This window comes from Mandrillus leucophaeus, unplaced genomic scaffold (assembly GCF_000951045.1).
Source record: "Mandrillus leucophaeus isolate KB7577 unplaced genomic scaffold, Mleu.le_1.0 Scaffold96, whole genome shotgun sequence".
Lineage (NCBI taxonomy): Eukaryota > Metazoa > Chordata > Mammalia > Primates > Cercopithecidae > Mandrillus > Mandrillus leucophaeus.
The window spans coordinates 3768738-3787537 of NW_012110474.1; the positions used below are offsets into that span (position 1 = coordinate 3768738).

At 35.2% G+C, this 18800-nt stretch overlaps 1 protein-coding gene across 3 annotated transcripts in view; it reads left to right on the plus strand.

Annotated features, from left to right (window-relative positions):
• REV3L (REV3-like, polymerase (DNA directed), zeta, catalytic subunit) overlaps positions 1 to 18800 on the plus strand; it is a 205646-nt gene that overhangs the window by 136914 nt on the left and 49932 nt on the right. For all 3 annotated transcript variants that reach the window (XM_011970620.1, XM_011970619.1, XM_011970618.1), the window contains 5 exons: positions 1237 to 1362; positions 6445 to 6637; positions 8359 to 8470; positions 13686 to 13801; positions 16140 to 16258. In XM_011970620.1, the coding sequence (XP_011826010.1) occupies positions 1237 to 1362; positions 6445 to 6637; positions 8359 to 8470; positions 13686 to 13801; positions 16140 to 16258 (666 nt within the window). The remainder of the gene's footprint in view (positions 1 to 1236; positions 1363 to 6444; positions 6638 to 8358; positions 8471 to 13685; positions 13802 to 16139; positions 16259 to 18800) is intronic.

Genomic DNA, 18800 nt, shown 5'->3' on the forward strand with positions numbered 1-18800 from the left:
ATTGATAACTATGTCTCAATTAAAAAATTTTTGTTACTTAAATTTTTGCATCATTATTTGCATATCTTTGAGACAACAAAAATTTGCCTTTTTTTTATTTTTTTTTTTTTTTTTTTGCTGTTGGGATCTAAAAGATTCTTATATGTAAATACAAATATTACAGAGAAAGTGAATATGATAGCCAAAATGTGGATTATGAGGATACAAATACATTAACTGATTACTGGCAAAATCAGAACAATCCAATGACAGCAGAGCTCAAGTAAGTGATTTTTGATCCCACCAAAAATATATCCTTTTTCTTGGTTGATTACTTTTTTCTAAAATATAACCTTACTGATTTTTTAAAATTTATTTTACTAAGTAGCAAAAGAAAGCAACATTATTTACTACTGAAACTCTGGAAAGTCGCAGATGTCTTTATTCAAATACTAAAAATATGACAAAACTTAGAATTATATGGTTATATGAAAGAAGTATACATTGGACATGCATCCTTGGAAATATATGCTAGAAATCACTTATATATTGACGACTTCTTATAAATGTCGTTAACTACATAAAATATATTTTAGTATTTCTTTGAGATTATAAAACTTTTTAAACTTTCATTTATAAAATAGTATTGAATTACAAGCTACATATATTAAAAAATACTGTATCAGTGTGTTGTGAACATAACACTTTGGGTGAAACAGTTAATAGATTTAGAAATCAGAAAAAAAAATTTTGTGAGGAAAGGAAAGATGCCATTTTTTTCTGAATCTTTGAAGATTATTTACATTGTCTTATTTAATTCATCTTTCAGACACATGTTGTATTAGGGTAAAATACAAATCAATATTTCAAATCTTTTTCAAACTTTAGCCAAAGTAGTTGGAAATATATTGATTGCTTGCTTGTCTTACTTTCAAGAAAGGTCAAGATAAATGTCCATGTGGTATAAATGTCAACTCCCTATAAAACTATTGTTTTCAGTATTGGGGGCTTCTGAACTGAGAGATAACATATGGTTTACTTATATTTCCACATATATCCAGTTCTGATATCTTTGTTAGCATGAAAATAACATTAATAAATACAGTTTCTCCTTGAATTTAGAGATGATATTAGTTTACCATTTATTACCAAACACATAAAGCATATTATGTGGGAATAAGTAATCAAAAGAAAAATGATTGCTCACGTATCTTTTTCTGGCTGTGTGTGTGTGTGTGTGTGTGTTTTTTTTTATAGAATCAATTTGCAGCAGTAAATACCCCACAGAAAGAAACTTCTCAGATTGATGGACCATCTTTAAACAATACTTACGGTTTCAAAGTCAGCATACAAAACTTACAGGAGGCAAAAGCTTTACATGAGGTAAAACTGCAACAGTAAGGACACATACATTGTGTTCAATTTAACTCCTCTTTTATTCTATAAAACAAGTATGGAATTTTTTTAACGAGGAAGGAATATATTGAATTCTATCCTATTAATCTTCATCTTGTTCTCATTTTCTTACTATTTTGTATATTTACATGTTTATGTACAGTAGAGAAACTTAAAGAATTTAAGTTGCTGAGACTGCTTTGTGATTTCGTATCTTTCACAAATCTCATAACTGAAATTCAGCTTATGGACATTAAAATAAGAAAAGATTTTTGGGAGGTGAAGATGGGATGATCCCTTGAGTCGAGGAGTTTAAGACTATCCTGGGCTACATAGGAAGACCCTGTCTCTACCAAAAAATAAAAATAAAATTAGACACGCACCTATAGTCTCAGCTATTTGGGAGGCTGAGGTGGGAGGATCACTTGACCCTGGGAGTTCGAGGCTGCAGTGAGCTATGATTGCGCCACTACACTCCAGCCCAGGCTACAGACAGAGCAAGACTCTGTCTCTTTGGGGAGAAACAAAAAAAGACTGTATTTTGGGGATTATTATATTAAGATGTTATATCACATCTGAAATGTGATATTTACTTGTATTTTCTGTTTGATTGGCTCAGTGGATTAGAGCTTGCTACAAAAGAGGATAAATTCATTCATTCACATACTCTCTATATAACCCAGCTATCTTCACAGCACAGGCTGTCTGCCAAAGACTAGGACTTTGCAAAAATATACGTCAGCCACAGTATGCATTGGAAAGAATATGTGAATGGGTCACTATAAATTTATTTGTATGCAGAAAACAAACTCAAAGTACATATCTGACTGGCAGTAAGGTAGAAATCGGAGTATATTTTCATTGTTTACACCTGTGCTGTCATATGGTAGCCGCTACCAGCATGGATATTGAGAACTTAAAATTTGGCTTATACAACTGAAGAACTGAATTTTAAACTTTATTTAATTTTAATTTAGATTTTAAAACATAGTTGACTCAAAGTATGTTTGGAACAACTTAGGTATGTAATACTAGTTTTTACTCTAAGTTTTATGAAATTAAGTATAGATCAAGTATTTCTGTAGAAAATTTAGCATGCACAGTGAGATGCTAGAAGGATAAAATACATACTGATTTCAAAGACTTCATGGAAAGAATAAAATATTTTATTAGTAATTTTTATGTTGATTATATGTTGAAAGAATAATATTTTAAATATATTGGATCAAAGTGTTTTTAAATTAATTTAACCTATTTTTATTTTTTGAAATATGACTACTAGAAAACTTTAAGTTACATGTGACTTTCATTATATTTCTGTTGGACAGTGCTAGTTTTATACAGTCATTTTATGTCTTTGCTCTTAAAGCAGAGGATTAGTAACCACCTTTAAGTTATAATTCAATTTTTAAGTGTAGTTTTTTTTCTCAAGTCAATTCTGTTGTAAACTGTTCTAGGGGTTAGATTAACATAAACAGGGAAATTTTTTTTTTTTTTTTTTTTTTTTTTTTTTTTTTTTGAGGCGGAGTCTCGCTCTGTCCTCCAGGCTGGAGTGCGGTGGCGCGATCTCGGCTCACTGCAAGCTCCGCTTCCCAGGCTCACTCCATTCTCCTGCCTCAGCCTCCCAAGTAGCTGGGACTACAGGTGCCCGCCACCACGCCCGGCTAATTTTTTGTATTTTTAGTAGAGATGGAGTCTCACCGTGTTAGCCAGGATGGTCTGACCTCGTGATCCACCCACCTCGGCCTCCCAAAGTGCTGGGACTACAAGCGTGAGCCACCGCGCCTGGCCTGAGGGAAAAATTTTAATATTGTCCTCCTTTTTTCTTCAAATTTGAACTGAAAATTATGTTTTTTTAGAATTAGGTCGGAACATAGTCTCTTATTTATTCATTTGCACATTTTTCTCATTCAACAACATCTATACATTTTCTGTTTTATACCTATGTCTATACTGGCCCCTGAAGCCTACATAAATTCAGTGATAAATTCAGTAATACATACCATCAAATGCACACTTGAGATTAGCAAATTTTTTAAAACTATTAAAAATATGTATTATAGCAAATTTGATAGACTATAGCAAAAAGATGTGTTACATTCGATTATTCTCTTATTTGAAAAGTATACTTTTCTACATTTTCCTGGGTAACCCTGTTTCAGAACCAGGGGCCCTTTGGAAGTTAAAATCACTCAGGAGGTCTCACTAGTTGCTCTGACAGCTTCTTCCTCCAGTTAACAGGCTTTCCTCACCTCAAGGCACATTCCGAACTGCCGCCCGGTGGTTGAAACAGGAATAAACCAAAGAAAAACTCAACACTGTTCTCTTCCTTTCTCTAGGAAATTGTGCTTGTGGCATTTTCTCCCTGTTTCCATTACCCTAGGATAATCTCCTTTCTTCTCACGTCAACACTCAGTGCAGAAGACAAGGGTTGTAATCTTTGTCCCCCTTTCTCACCTCCCTCTTGCCTAGTCACACTCACTAAATCTCTCAAGCCATGTCTTTATATAGTTTGCTTTAAAAAAATACTCCCTAAGCACAGTAATGCATTTTGTTATCAAGGAATAGAAATGCAAATTTTGAGTGTGAAAATTTGATCTAGTAAACAAAAATCAACCTCTAAGACCATTTTAACCTAAAATTGTTTTCAGAGTCTTTATGTCTTTTCAGATGTTCACCCTTTTCTTTGTTTGTTTGTTTGTTTGTTTGTTTGTTTGTTTGAAACATAGTCTCACTCTGTCACCCAGGCTGGAATGCAATGGCACGATCTCAGCTCACTTCAACCTCCACCTCCCAGGTTCAAGCAGTTCTCCTGCCTCAGCCTCCCTAGTAGCTGGGATTACAGGCATGCGTCACCACACCCGGCTAATTTTTGTATTTAGTGGAGACCGGGTTTCGCCTCATTGGCCAGGCTGGCCTCGAACTTCTGACCTCAGGTGATCCACCTGCCTCAGCCTCCCAAAGTGCTGGGATTACAGGCATAAGCCACCATGCCCGGCCTCATATGTTCATCCCTTTCTGATGAAACTGGTGGTTTTGTTTTATTTGGGTTTGTGGGAGGAGTTTTCCATTTAAAAATTTTTTATTTACTAAATTAATGCATGCTTATTGTTAAAATTAAATTCTGAAGAGTATGCATTTAAAAGTAAAAGTTTTTTCACTTAGCTCTCCATTTCATGTGGTTTGATTTTTTTTAATCCTAATATTTTAAAGTAGAAACAGCAGTATATGTTTCTGAGGAAAGTGGTAGATTTGTATTTGTTTTATTATTATTCCTTATACATGCATAATTGATGTTCTTTTTATTTTAAAAAGTATTTAGTGGCCAGGCACAGTGGCTCACACCAGTAATCCTAGCACTTTGGGAGGTCGAGACAGGAGGATTGCTTGAAGCCAGGAGTTCGAGACCAGCCTGAGCAACAAGGCCCCATCTCTACAGAAAGTTTTATAAATTAGCCGGGCATGGTGATATGTACCTAGAGTCCCAGCTAGTAGGGAAACTGAAGTGAGTGGATCACTTGAGCCCAGGAGTTCAGGGCTGCAGTGAGCTATGATCACACCACTGCATTCCAGCCTGGGCAACAGAGAGAGACCCTGTCTCAAAAAAAAAAAAAAAATCTTTAACAAATTTACTAATGAGCATGTGCAACGGTACGTACCAAAAATAATCAGGACAAAAAAATTTGCAATGAAAAGTAAGCTTCCCTCCTACTTCTCCTACTTTAGGCTAGCAATTTCTTTCCCCCAAAAGCAATAAGTATGTCTACATTTTTATGTCACTTTTCAGAAATTTTCTATGAATGTGCTTCCATTTTTTCATGTATAGAAGTTTGCTATATTTACTGGTTCCATTTATCAGTGTATTATAGTTTCTTTTTATATTAGGACGTATAGATCTGCCTCATTCCCTTGAAAATTTTAAAGGTTACAGAATATTCCATCGTATGTATCCTTTATGGATACCACATAATTTATGTAACCTGTCCCCAACAGGTAAACTTCAGTTTTTTTCCGGTCTTTGCTATTATATTCTTGAGTAAACATCCTTGTGCGTATATTTTGTCTACATGTATATCTATCTCTAGAATAAATTTTCAGGGATAGGATTGCCACATCAATGAATTTTAATTTTCATAGAGATTTACCAAATTCTACTCCTGTCGCTAGTGAGAGACTTGAATTTACGTTTCTTCAACATTTTGCATGCAAGATAAATACAAAACACAAATCCTTTGTTAAATTTATATGATCTGAACAATTACCAATATTGTAACAGTAATCTGTTTTCCATTGCCAGGTACATGTACATGATAAAAAGATGAAGTATAATTCTATCTGTAATCATGAATTTAACCTATATTTTGTTTTTCTTACTCTGTATTGATTTTAGAAAGAAAACTAAGAATTACAGTTAAAAGTCTCTATTGGCATAGAAAAATAAGCATGAAAAGCAAATATTAACATTTTTTGCATTATATGTTAAAGAGAAAATGTGCATGGGTAAAAATCTGGCTGTTGTGTAGTTGATACCATAACAGTTCTTTTTTTTTTTCCCAGGAAAAACTATAATTAAAAATCTACCTAGTGTATGCAAAAGTCTAAGTAGCCCTGAAGTAGTAGTGAATTAATTGGTAGGAAATTTAAATTTTAAAGAAGTTCTCTTTTTACTTTAAACTACAGGTAAAACCGTATAGTTTAGCTACCTACATGAAGAGTAAAACGTGACAGACTTTGGTTTCAATGTATAACCACTTGGACTAGTCATTCTCTTTCTCAAACAAGAATTGAGAGATCCTGCATATATTTCAGAAAAATAGTCTAAATATTGTCATTGAGAAATTATGGCAAGAGCAGATTTTCTGAAATAACATCATGAATTGATTTAATCTAATCTTGGGAGTAAAAATCTTTTGTTTCAATCTGTGGAGTGCTGAGTTGTGACTTTGTCCTTTATGTCCATTTTTTCTGTAATCTTACATACATATTTCTCTAGAGCCTTAGTGAAACATACTTCTTTGAGCATGTCTTTAAAAAATGTTTTAAAAACATAATATTTATTTGCTTTTATAGATACAAAATCTTACCCTAATCAGTGTGGAGTTGCATGCTCGAACCAGACGAGACTTAGAACCGGATCCCGAATTTGACCCAATCTGTGCTCTGTTTTACTGCATCTCGTCTGACGCTCCACTGCCAGATACAGAAAAAACAGAACTCACGGGTGTAATAGTGATTGATAAAGACAAGACAGTTTTCAGTCAAGGTATTGTCTGTTTTTATTAATGATATACCTGCCCACTCTAGGAGGAACTTTTTAATGAGGAGTTCCTATGCTGAAGATCCAATCTAAGCAAGCCTGAGGACTCTTTTCTAAAATGTTTGCTGAGATAGGAGTAGGAGATTGTGTATAACTTTGTCCTAGATGTATTATTCTTACTTGAATTAGTCAGAAGCAGCCAGGCACAGTGGTGCCTGCCTATAGTCCCAGCTACCTGGGAAGCTGGGCAACAGGATAGCTCGAGCCCAGGAGTTTGGGGCTGTAGTGCACTGTGATTGTGCCTGTAAATAGACACTACACTCCAGCCTGGGTAACATAGCAAGACCCCATTTATTTATTTATTTTTAAGTTAGAAGCAGTGCAATATAAAGATCTCAATATTTTATAATTAGCTTATATAATTTGTTCTAAGTATTATTTTATAAAAATAATTATTACTGATACAGAGTCCACATTATTATGTATCCCTAGATTAGGTGCACAGTCTTCCTTATGTATGCATATGCAAGTATTTTCTTGCTGATAAGAGAGTTTATCTTACTACTATAAGTTAATGGTTCATAAGATACTTTTAAGATGTATTCTTACTTTGCTTATATCTCTTTATCTTTCTAAGTACATATACTTTTGGTTCAGAGGTTCTTCATACAGAATGCCATGTAAGGCATTTTATAAAATACCTACTGTCCCTCTGCAGCTTTCAGTGGTCACCATTACAAGTGAATTCAGTCCACTGAGGAGGAAGTCTTAGCACAGAATACAACCATATTAAGAATTTGCAATTTATTCAGTGATGTGCTTGAGCTGACACATACCAGCTCACAGCCAGTTCTTGGATTTTCATGAATTTTTCAAACTAGTTGCTGTCGCTTTGGCAGTTGGAAATCAGCCATAGGGTCGGGGAGGGGTCCTTACATCATGAAATAGGCCAGCACTACAAAGTAAGGCTTTCTTTTTTTTCCTACAGAGTTGGTGGTTAAACATTTTCATCATACCAGAGATTAAAATGTCCTGTGTTAAGCAAAGCTGTCCTGCTAGGAAGAGTAAAGACAGAAACAAAGTAATACAGGTTCTTCACAAGTGATATGTTATTTTCTTTTCTTTTCTTTTCTTTTTTTTTTTTTGAGATGGAGTCTTGCTCTGTTGCCCAGGTTGGAGTGCAGTGGCGTGATCTCAGCTCACTATAAGCTCCGCCTCATGGGTTCATGCCATTCTCCAGGTTCATGCCTTTCTCCTGCCTCAGCCTCCCAAGTAGCTGACTACAGGCGCCCACCACCACGCCCGGCTAATTTTTGTATTTTTTAGTAGAGACGGGGTTTCGCCATGTTAACCAGGATGGTCTTGATCTCCTGACCTCGTGATCTGCCCGCCTCAGCCTCCCAAAGTGCTGGAATTACAGGCTAGAGCCACTGTGCCCAGCCAGTGATATGTCATTTTCTAGGAAATTTTGTGAATGCAGTCTTTTCAGGAGAATAGCTGAAAATATAAAATTTGAATTTTCAGTTGTATATGAAACTAAAAAATCTTTTGAGAGTTTTTTAAAGACATTGGGTTAATTATGTTTTTACTTGGTGGGATGTTTTCTTAATTTGAAATATTTCAGTAGTACAATTTTACTTAAAAGTAAGGGATAATATTACTTTTATATTATGAAGGTATATTATTACATAATGTTATATATAATAGACATTTTGTTTATTTTTTAGATATCAGATATCAGACTCCATTACTTATTAGATCTGGAATTACAGGACTCGAAGTCACCTATGCTGCTGATGAGAAGGCACTTTTTCATGAAATTGCAAATATAATAAAGAGGTATTGTTTTGTATTATCTGATTTTTCCAGTTTTTATTCAGAGAGTCGTTTCATGCTATTGCAGATAACAGTGAAGACAAAAGTGAAGGTAGGAAGAAAACGAATCCCTTCCTATGGGCCTTGAAAGCAGAGTTACTCTTGGAAAAATTTTATATTCACTTCCCACCACCATCACTGTTTTCATCAGACAAGATAGGAAAAGCAGTGTTCTGTTCTCAAGATTGAGGGGCCAGTGAAAGACAAATATTTGTTTAGCCTCTAACTTCCCAGGTGTTCTTGAGGTTTGTTTTTCTATAGTGCTGAAATAATGGAGAACTGTGTAAAGTTCCATTGTATTATTCATTAACTAGGTTTCTACCTTAGGAGCCAGCCACCATTTCAGTACCTTTTTTGTTTTGTTTTGTTTTGTTTTTCTTTTTTAAAGTTTTCTGAGTTCTAAACAAGCCAATCTCTTCAAAAAACTTTGGGATGCATTCTGCGTATAAATGTATCTGTTAATAAATGTTGAACTGTCTTGTGCACAGTTCCTTGTGCACAGAGCTCTTGTGCACAGAGCTCCTTAAAAAATCTTCTTTTGACCGTTTGGTAGTTGGTCCTCAGATTGATAGTAGAATCTTGTCCAAGTTTATGAAAAAAAAAAATTTTAACAAAAATATTTTAATTTAAAAATAAAATCATTAAGTGGATCATTTGCATTTTCTCAAGAGTGTAACTCTTGGTAGCCATAGACTCTGTTATTAAATGCTTCACTTTGTAGAAACTTAAGGATTCTGCCCATTGCTAGGTTTCAGTTTTTAGATGTCTAAAGCAAGATAGAAAACACCCTTTGGATCCTGATGTACAGATAAAAGCTGTCCATGAGCATGTTGTTATACTCACCCTTTTTTGTTTTGCTTATATAGTTGAACTTTATCCTATAAAAACTAAATCAGTATTCTACACGAAAGATTGAGATGATATTCTACAGACTTGTCATCAGATTGATTCCCAGATAAGTTAACGTAAACCATTCTGAGAATTAGAAAACCAAAACGTGTTTTCTACAAAACAAAATTAAATGACAGAGCATCAAAAATAGTATGCTACTACCCATGACTATGAAGGAAAAAAGAGTAAAGTATTTTTACTATTTATAGCACTGGTGACTAGATAGAGTCCCATCTATTTGAGTTTCGTCATTGTCAGTCCTACCTTTTATCTTCTCACAGAGGTTGTCATCAACATGTCAGATGCTTTCAGTATCCACACTTCTTTTATTTCTGCAAGCAACTCAGAAAAAGAAATATGTAAGAGTTTCAGTCAATACTATTTTGTGTACCAGCACATGTCCAGTAACATCCCTGGACTTGTATGCTTGCCTTTTCCTTGTTAGGTATATTCCCAACGATAGGATTACCTACCAGCATCGAGAAATGTGTCAGTCATTTGCAAGTACAACTTTCTTATATGTCCATAAAATGAAATGTACTAGTAATTAAGGAAAAAGGGGTAAACAAAACTGTCATAAAAAGGAAAATGTTTAAATGTCAACTTTTCAATTCTATAGTGTTCTTTATATATTAGTCCAAACAACCCTGCAAAAAGATTGATTATTTCATTCTTTCACCCTATTTGTTGTGTACTTACTCAACACAGCCTTTGGAGTCAGCCAGCCCTGTGTTTCTGTCTTGAATAAGTTGCTTAACTCTCTCAACTTTGTTTTCCTAATCTGTAAGATGGGTAGATAATGCACATAAAACTCTTAAACTCATGTCTGGTACATAGTGAGTACATAAATGTTAACTGTGTGTAAGGGGCAGTGCTAGGTATACTATAAAAACGAATAAAATATATCTTTGTTTTTCCATTTTTAATACTTTCTCAAGTGGCAAACACAAAAAGTAATATAAAGTGATATTAAACAAGCAAAACTTAATCTATAATCTTGTCACAATCGTTTTCCTCTTTCTGTATTTCCTTGGACTATTTACTTTGCCCGGTCTCCCTAACTTAAATATAAACTATGATTCTTCCCTTTTCCTCTTCCCCAAATACTGTTACATTTATTTTACATCATATCCATTTAACCTCAGAATTCTTTTTCAAGATGATTCCTTCCCCTCCATGCCCCTTGCCTCTACTGGAGTACCCTTATCTATCATGTGTGTAGATGGTAGTGAATTGCTTAAAATACTGTGAGGCATCTTTTTTCTACCTAAGCAAATAAAACCATTTTCCTATTTTTTCTGCTTCTATTTTATCCACAGTTTTGGGTTGTGTTCACCACTAATCCCAACTACCCAACCTTGTTCTTTCTGTAACTTTCAGAAACCTGATAGAATGAATAAAACCCACTAGAAATTGAAGAACAAGTCATCAAGGCCTTGTTATTGACTCCAAATGTTTTTAGAGAAGAAAAATGGAATCCTTTGGCTTTTGAACTTGAAAACAGGTGTTTTATCAGCTTTAAGAGAGTCTCTTAAGACTAAACAGCCTCCAGGTCAAAAAATAAATATATGTAATATATCTGAAAAATATGCCTGAAACAACTTTACAATTCTTCCAAAGGGACAAAATCTGTGAAATAAATCTAAGAAGAGAAGCACAGGCTAACTTTTTTCAGCAGTCATTTCTGAGCTGTAGCAGTTTATAAAAATAGACAACTTTTTAATTGAAACAGTTATTTTCAATGCATTATTTTTTGGAAAAAAGTGTACTTAGTCAGCTCCATTAGTTGCCACAACAGAACAAATAGCTGACTGGAATAAGTTCTTGCAATAACAAGATGCTGCATAAATGAGAACGATTCAGATGAAGAAATTAGAAGAACTGTAACGTTTAAAACAGAAGGGCTGTGTAATCATCTGGCATCCTCTTCATGTTGTAACTGTGTAACTATGTGATATATAACTATGTGATGTGTGATAGGTAACTATGTGATAGGCATTCCAGGAATCTTCCAAATTATTAAGATCAAGGTCAACTGTGGCCACATTGTAATGCCTGTTCTGAGCCACTCTGAGTACTTAGCAGACAACTGTGTGGGTTCTGTTGTGTGCGTATGAGAATTCTTCAGGTCTGTGACCCCTGGTGATCCTTAGAGCCACTTGATACTTCTGCCCCAATTCTCAAATGTAGCCATTCATTACACAGTTAGTTTTAAAGGGAGACACACTGGACAAGTAGATCGTCTATCTTTGGACTAAGAAGAGTTTAATGAAAGAGATGAAGGCAGTATCAAAGAGTTGGTTAAGGGTTTGGGTGTTATGTTGGAAGACTAAACGGAAAGAGTATTGGGATATTTCTCCTTCCTTGAGTGCCCTGGGATCTTTCTGGATATTCATGCTATTGTTGCTTATTGCCTTGCTTCAATAGCTGTTTATTAAATTAAGCCATTTTCTCAGAAATGTCAATCCTATTTATGTAGAGAAAAGCACATAAGTAATATGTTTAATATCTTTGTCTCCTAACAAGCTTGAAGACTGCTCAGCAAGTCTGTGGATAACAGTGGATCATGAACAGATCACCAGAAAATTAAAATTTTTACTACAGAATGTACTTTCATAGGGCCTTTAGTGAATAGGAAATTTGCAAGTATGCTGTTGCAGAAGTTTGAACCTAGTTCTTTTGACATCAGCCACTTAAATACTCCAGAATTAAAAATCAGAAAACATTTATTGTGACATTCCGATTTTTATTGACTAGGTAAAAACGAAAGCCATTCAATACCCATTTTTAGAAGACAGCTATGGAATTGTGATAAAACATTAACATATTGGTTCTAAAAGCAGATCTGGTGATCTGGTCATGATCCATTGTTATGCCAGACTTGCAGAGTAGCCATAGATAGGTTATATCAATAAATTAATGTAGTCTAATACTGTAGACATTGGCTGAGGCTTATGGTATTAAATGCTTTAAATTGGACAGGCTGACATCTCACAATTTAGTGTTTCATGAGTAGTTGTGTAAAACTCAACGATTTCAATTTCTGTGATATTTCACTTGGCCTTTTGGCATTTATAAAGAACAAGATAATGCTACTAATTGATAGAGCTACTTACTGTAGTTTTTGCTCTCAAAACTTATAATTAGTTCCTCTCTCCCCCACACAATTTTCCACTCAAGATAAATTTTCATATTTATAACTAAACATTTCTCTGTGGTGGTCACAACATGGAGGTCCTAAGAGGAGCCACAGAGAGGCTCCTTGTGGATTAGACACAGGTTGTCAGTTCAGTTTTGCCAGTGTAGCTCTGACCACAAGGAGCACATTTTTCTTCTAGATTCTGATGTTTACCTTCCCCACCTTAATCCCACCTCTATTAATATTTTATTCTTCCATTAAGTTGAATCACCATCCTTTTAAATTTAAAGGACAAACTTGTCATTACTTAGGCCTTATTTTGTATGAGAACCAAGTCATTACTAAAATTAAGTGAGAAAAAGAAGGCATTTTCATTTTTTTTTCTCAGCATTAAAACTTTAAGGGCGGTATAGATTACAAGGGTAGATAAGTGACAACAGGAATGACCTAGGGATCTTTTTCAAAATACCATACCCACATACACCCTCACACTTCACCTTCCCCTGCCCACATTATATTCTCACTTGTACCTTTACTCATATACTTCGGTGGTAATGGCCTGCCTTCCACCCCAATTTCCATCAACCTCTTTTCCCACTTGTATCAAACAAATACACAGTCTAAGTAAAAACTCTGCTTACTTTACAAAAGTAGCGTCAAATTGCCTATAATCCCAGCACTTTGGGAGGCTGAGGCAGGCAGATCACTGGAGGTCAGGAATTTGAGACCAACCTGACCAACGTGGTGAAACCTCGGCTCTACTAAAAATACAAAAAATTAGCTGGACTTGGTGTGGGGCACCTGTAATCCCAGCTGCTTAGGAAGCTGAGGCAGGAGAATCATTTGAACCTGGGAAGCAGAGGTTGCAGTGAGCTAACATCATGCCACTGCAATCCAGCCTGGACAGCAGAGTGAGACTCCATCTCAAAAAAATAAAAGAAACAAAGTAGCTTCAAATCAAGTACTCTTAACCCTCCATCTCTTCCTGTATAAAAACTCTGTAGGTACCACTGTATCATCCCTTCTCAATCTGGGAACCATTAGAGAACACAGGTTTTTATTTTCATACCTCACATCATGAAGAAACAATTACTCTGGTTAAAGGTTCAAATGTATGATACTTATATAACTTTTTAATTCCTGTTTTAGGTATGATCCTGATATTCTGCTAGGATATGAGATTCAGATGCATTCCTGGGGTTACCTCTTACAAAGGGCTGCCGCTTTAAGTGTTGACTTATGTCAGATGATCTCTCGGGTGCCAGGTCTGTATCATTGTGAATGTTTTGTCATTCAACTACAGAGCAAATTATAAAGGAAATAAAGACAAAATGTTAAAGGGTACTTACGTTCTAGCCCAATTTTTAAGTATTAAGTTGTTTAAGTTTTAGATACAGAATAAATCCATTGCAGAAAAAATTAAAAATAAAATAAAAATATTCTAGTCTCACTGCTATATATACTGTTAGTATAGTTGTTGAGTTTTTTCCTTTCAGTCACTTTTCATATACATATGTAGTGGTTTTTAAATAATCATACCATATATTCCATTTTTGTTATGCTTCCTTCATCTAGTGTCTTACCACACATATTTTTCTGCATTATGAAATAGTCTTCATAATTATTATGAAGCTACATAGCATTTCTTTGACTTGTACCATAATTTTATTGTGTGTCTGGCTCTGTTTTTTTTTTAATTCATTTTGTTGGTGAAGAAGGGCAGGATGGGTTGAGGAACACTAATAGTTAACTAATCATTGATTTTTATTTGGATATCAGGCTAAAAATATTGCAGAAATTTTGAAACCCATTCCCCAAAGTTTGATTCTGACTGGAAAAGGGAGTAATAATATTCATACCAAAATTATTTGTAGTTTATAATGCATTTTTTAAAACTAGGTTTTCTTTATAAACCTGGGATTTTTAATAAATTTATTCCCAAGGGTTCCCACAAGTCTAACTAAAACAAAGTAGTGTATACTTGGGAAAAGTTAAAGCTGGAAGATTCCAGGACAGTAAAGTTTTTTAACTTTGCAAAAAATTGCAATAAAAAGATCAGGTGCAGTGGCTCACACCTGTAATCCCAACACTTTGGGAGCCCAAGATGGGAGACTTGCTTGAGCCCTGGAGTTCAAAAGTAGCCCAGGTAACAAAGTGAGACCCCATTTCTACCAAAAAAAAAAAAAAGGGTGTAATAGCATGTGCCTGTAGTCCCAGCTACTCAGGAGACTGAGGTGAGGCAATCGCTTGAGCCCAGGAGTTCAAGGCTGCAGTGAGCTATGATCGCACCACTGCACCCAAGCTTGGGCAATAGAACAAGACAAAAAGGGAGCGGGGGACAGAGATGTTTTAAGTTTAGCTTTTCATTGCATGAATTTTTGTGTAGCTTGTGTGTCCTTTGCATGATAGGAATAGTGGTATATCTTTTTTTTTCAACATCTTTTTTGGGATAGGTGTTAAATATCCTTGCCTCAATTTATTCATCTGTAAAATAGGGACAATAGAACTTATTTCATAGGGTGATTGTGAGGAACTTAAAACAGTACCAGAGTATATGTTTTATTGTTTGCTAAATGAAAAACAAACTTTTAAACATTATCTCTTTAAAATAAAGAGAATTGGGTGGTTGTACATGGTCTTTTGATTCAGGTAATCCTAGTTTAGAATACTAGTTTTCTTACTGTAAGATCTTGGGCAAGATATAACATTTCTGAGTAGAATTTTCTGTAATACAAAATGAAAATTTTACTAACTTTTTAGGTGGTTGTGTTAAAGGAAGTAATGTTTGTATTAAAATAAATGATGTTGGCAAAATTCTTAGAACATAATAAATATTCAATATGGTAAATATTTTTATTATTCTGGAACCTTTAATCATTAACATTCACATACACCTAGTGTTATATAGGAGAGACACATTTTAATTTATATTCTAGGTAAAATTCACCTCCTAAGAAACTAGACTCAGAACTCTATTTGCTATGAGGAACTCTTCATCTAGTTCTCCATATGCCTTCTTCTAGTTCTCCATAGGCATTCAAGAGAATTTCATCCTGAATATGAACATGATGTCAACAAATTTTCAGAGAATCGTTTAGGTTAAAAATTGAACTGATTTTTTTTCCAAGAAATTACCAGATTAACTATGGACCTTTCTCATGCTAAAACCAAGCAAATGTTAGCATTAGGTGTTTATAAAGGTAGCGTCAGGCAAGGCATGATGCACCTGTAGTCCCAGCTGTTCGAGCAGCTGAGGCAGGCGGATTGCTTGTGGCCAGGAGTTTGAGGCTGCAGTGTGCTATGATTGCACCTGTGGCTAGCCACTGCACTCAACCTGGCAACATAGTGAGTTGTCTCTTTTAAAAAATGAAGAAAAAAGGTAGTGCCAAAAATTACTAAATTTAAAGAAAAAAGTGTTTCTTATTTAAATATAGAAAGAAGGAGGGAGGGAGAGAGTTCAGGTAAACAAAATTTTTTCATACATTGTGAATTATATGTCATCTTTAATATTCATCCTTAATGTTTATTCTCATTTTCCTTGGCATAATTTTATTGAAAGTTGTTTTCTGTGAGCCCTGATACAATCTGTTTTCATTTCTATAGATGACAAAATTGAGAACAGATTTGCAGCTGAAAGAGATGAGTATGGATCATATACAATGAGTGAGATAAATATTGTTGGCCGAATTACACTAAATCTTTGGAGAATCATGAGAAATGAGGTAGGTGATTTATCCAAAATGTTGTTTGGAAATAAGATATTCAGTCAATATAATGATTTAATCATTATAGAGTATTAGTAAGATTTACTATACAGCTTATGCGTTTGTCAATTACTATTATACTTAAGTAGCGTTAAAGTAGTACTTTCTAAAATGCAAAACTACAGAGGTATTAGACTTTAATGTTTCAGGTGAGTTTTATTTTTTTTTTTCTTTGTGTCTGAGGTAGCAATAATTAGAAAGGTCTAAACTATAATAAAATATTGGGGCCAGGCACGGTGCTCACACCTGTAATCTCAGCACTTTGGGAGGCCCAGGCAGGGGCATCCCTTGAGTTCAGGAGTTCCAGACCAACCTGAGCAATATGGCAAAACCCTGTCTCTACAAAATAATAGCTAAAAAAATTAGCTGGATGTGGAGGCACATGCCTATGGTCCCAGCTACTTGGGAGGCTGAGGTGGGAGAACCATTTGAGCTCAGGCAGCTCAGATTGCAGTGAGCCGTGATCATGCCACTGCACTCAAGCCTGGGTGACAGATCGAGACCCTGTCTCAAAATAAAATAAAATATTGTGTTGTACACATTGAATATTGTCTAATTTCACCGTTTTGGTGTTTTTTTCACTTAAATCATTTTTGCACTTAAAGCCGGATGAATTCAGCTTGGCCTCGTTGATTTATTATAGTAAGAAAAATTTAGTCGAGAAATAGGAAGGAGCTTCTCAAACGAACTATATTTAAATACTGGGTCAGATTAATAAGATAAATTAAAGAGACAGTACTTTGAAATAGTTAATAATTAAGGCTTTGGGGGCTCAGATAAGGATTTTTAGTAGAGTAATTTCAATGAACTATCACATTAATTTGCATTCACTTAAAAAAGGAATTATTTCACACAAAAAAAGTAAGATCATGGAATTTTCCTGGATAATATTTGCATCCTTGAAGTTACCCAATTTCTCTTATTTGAAATGTGAAAAAGCCATACATGGTGGCTCACACCTATAATCCCAACTCTTTGGGAGGCCAAGGCAGGAGGGGTTAGCTTGAGGCCAGGTGTTCAATCAAGACCATCCTGGGTAACATAGCGAGACCTTGTCTCTATTAAAAATAAAAAATAAACAATTAGATTGGGCACGGTGGCTCATACCTGTAATCCTAGCACTTTGGGAGGCCAAGTAGGGTGGATCACTTGAGCCCAGGATTTGAGACTAGGCTGGGCAACACAGCAAAACCCCATCTTTACCAAAAAATACAAGTTAGCCATGTATGGTAGCGTGTGCCTAGTGTGTAGCCAGGCAACAGCTACTTGGAAGGCTGAGGTGGGAGGATCACTTGATCCTGAGAGCCAATGGCACACACATATAGTCCCAGCTTATCAGGAGACTCAGCCAGGAGGACCTTTTGAGGCCAGGAATTCAAGGCTGCAGTGCACTGTAATATTATACCTCAGAGGCAGCGTTGCAGTGAACTGAGATTACACCACCACACTTCAGCCTGGGCGACAGAGCTAGAGCCTATCTCAAAAAAGACAAAACAGAAACAAAGATACCTACTATAAATTGGTCTATTCTTAGACTTTGGACTTTGGATAGTATCAACTAAAATGTTTATATTTCAAAGAAAGCTAATTCTACAATTGCTTCTGCTCTTTGAAATTACTTTCTCATTAGACACTTTCTATTATATACTTATTATTCACTATTGTCTTCTTAGCTCTTTGGATTTATATAAAACATTTGACTTTCTAAGCTGCCGTATGCAATATACAACATGACTCTGCTTGAGAATAATTTTATCTTGTTGTGTTGTTCTTAAAGTAATAAGAGTGTAAGTCCCCAATGATTTAAAGTAATTTCTAGTGATACAGCACAGGATATAGGAGATACAGAGATTGTAATGTATTTGGTGTGTGTATTTCATTTTATATATATATATATATTTTTTTTTTAATTTGATTTGTTTTTGAGATGGAGTCTCGCTTTGTCACCCAGGGTGGAGTGCAGTGGTACAGTCTCGGCTCACTACAACCTCTGCCTCCCGGGTTCAAGTGATTCTCCTGTCTCAGCCTCCCGAGTAGCTAGGATTACAGGTGCCTGAACCACACCCAGCTAATTTTTGTATTTTTAGTAGAGACGGGGTTTTTCCTTGTTGGCCAGCCTGGTCAGAAACTCCTGACTTCAAGTGATCCGCCCACCTCGGCCTCCCAAAATGCTGGGATTACGGGTGTGAGCCACTGTCCAGGCCTCACTATGTATTTTAATCTATAGTCTGATATTGCTTGAGATGAACACATACTTTAAGTGTATAAACACAAAAGTAAATTATTGAATCCTAGTTTCAGGGGTCTTTTCATCCCTGTATATCCACTAGTAGCTTAAAATCGGAAATTAGAGAACATATATTTTTTTCAAAGTTTAGGGCCTTGTCTAGTCCTCACTGAAAATTCAGGGTCAAATGTTTTCTTATTTAGGATGAATATATACTATCTCTGATCTTTATACAAATGTGGGAAACAACTATAAGAAAGTTAAGAGCTGGAT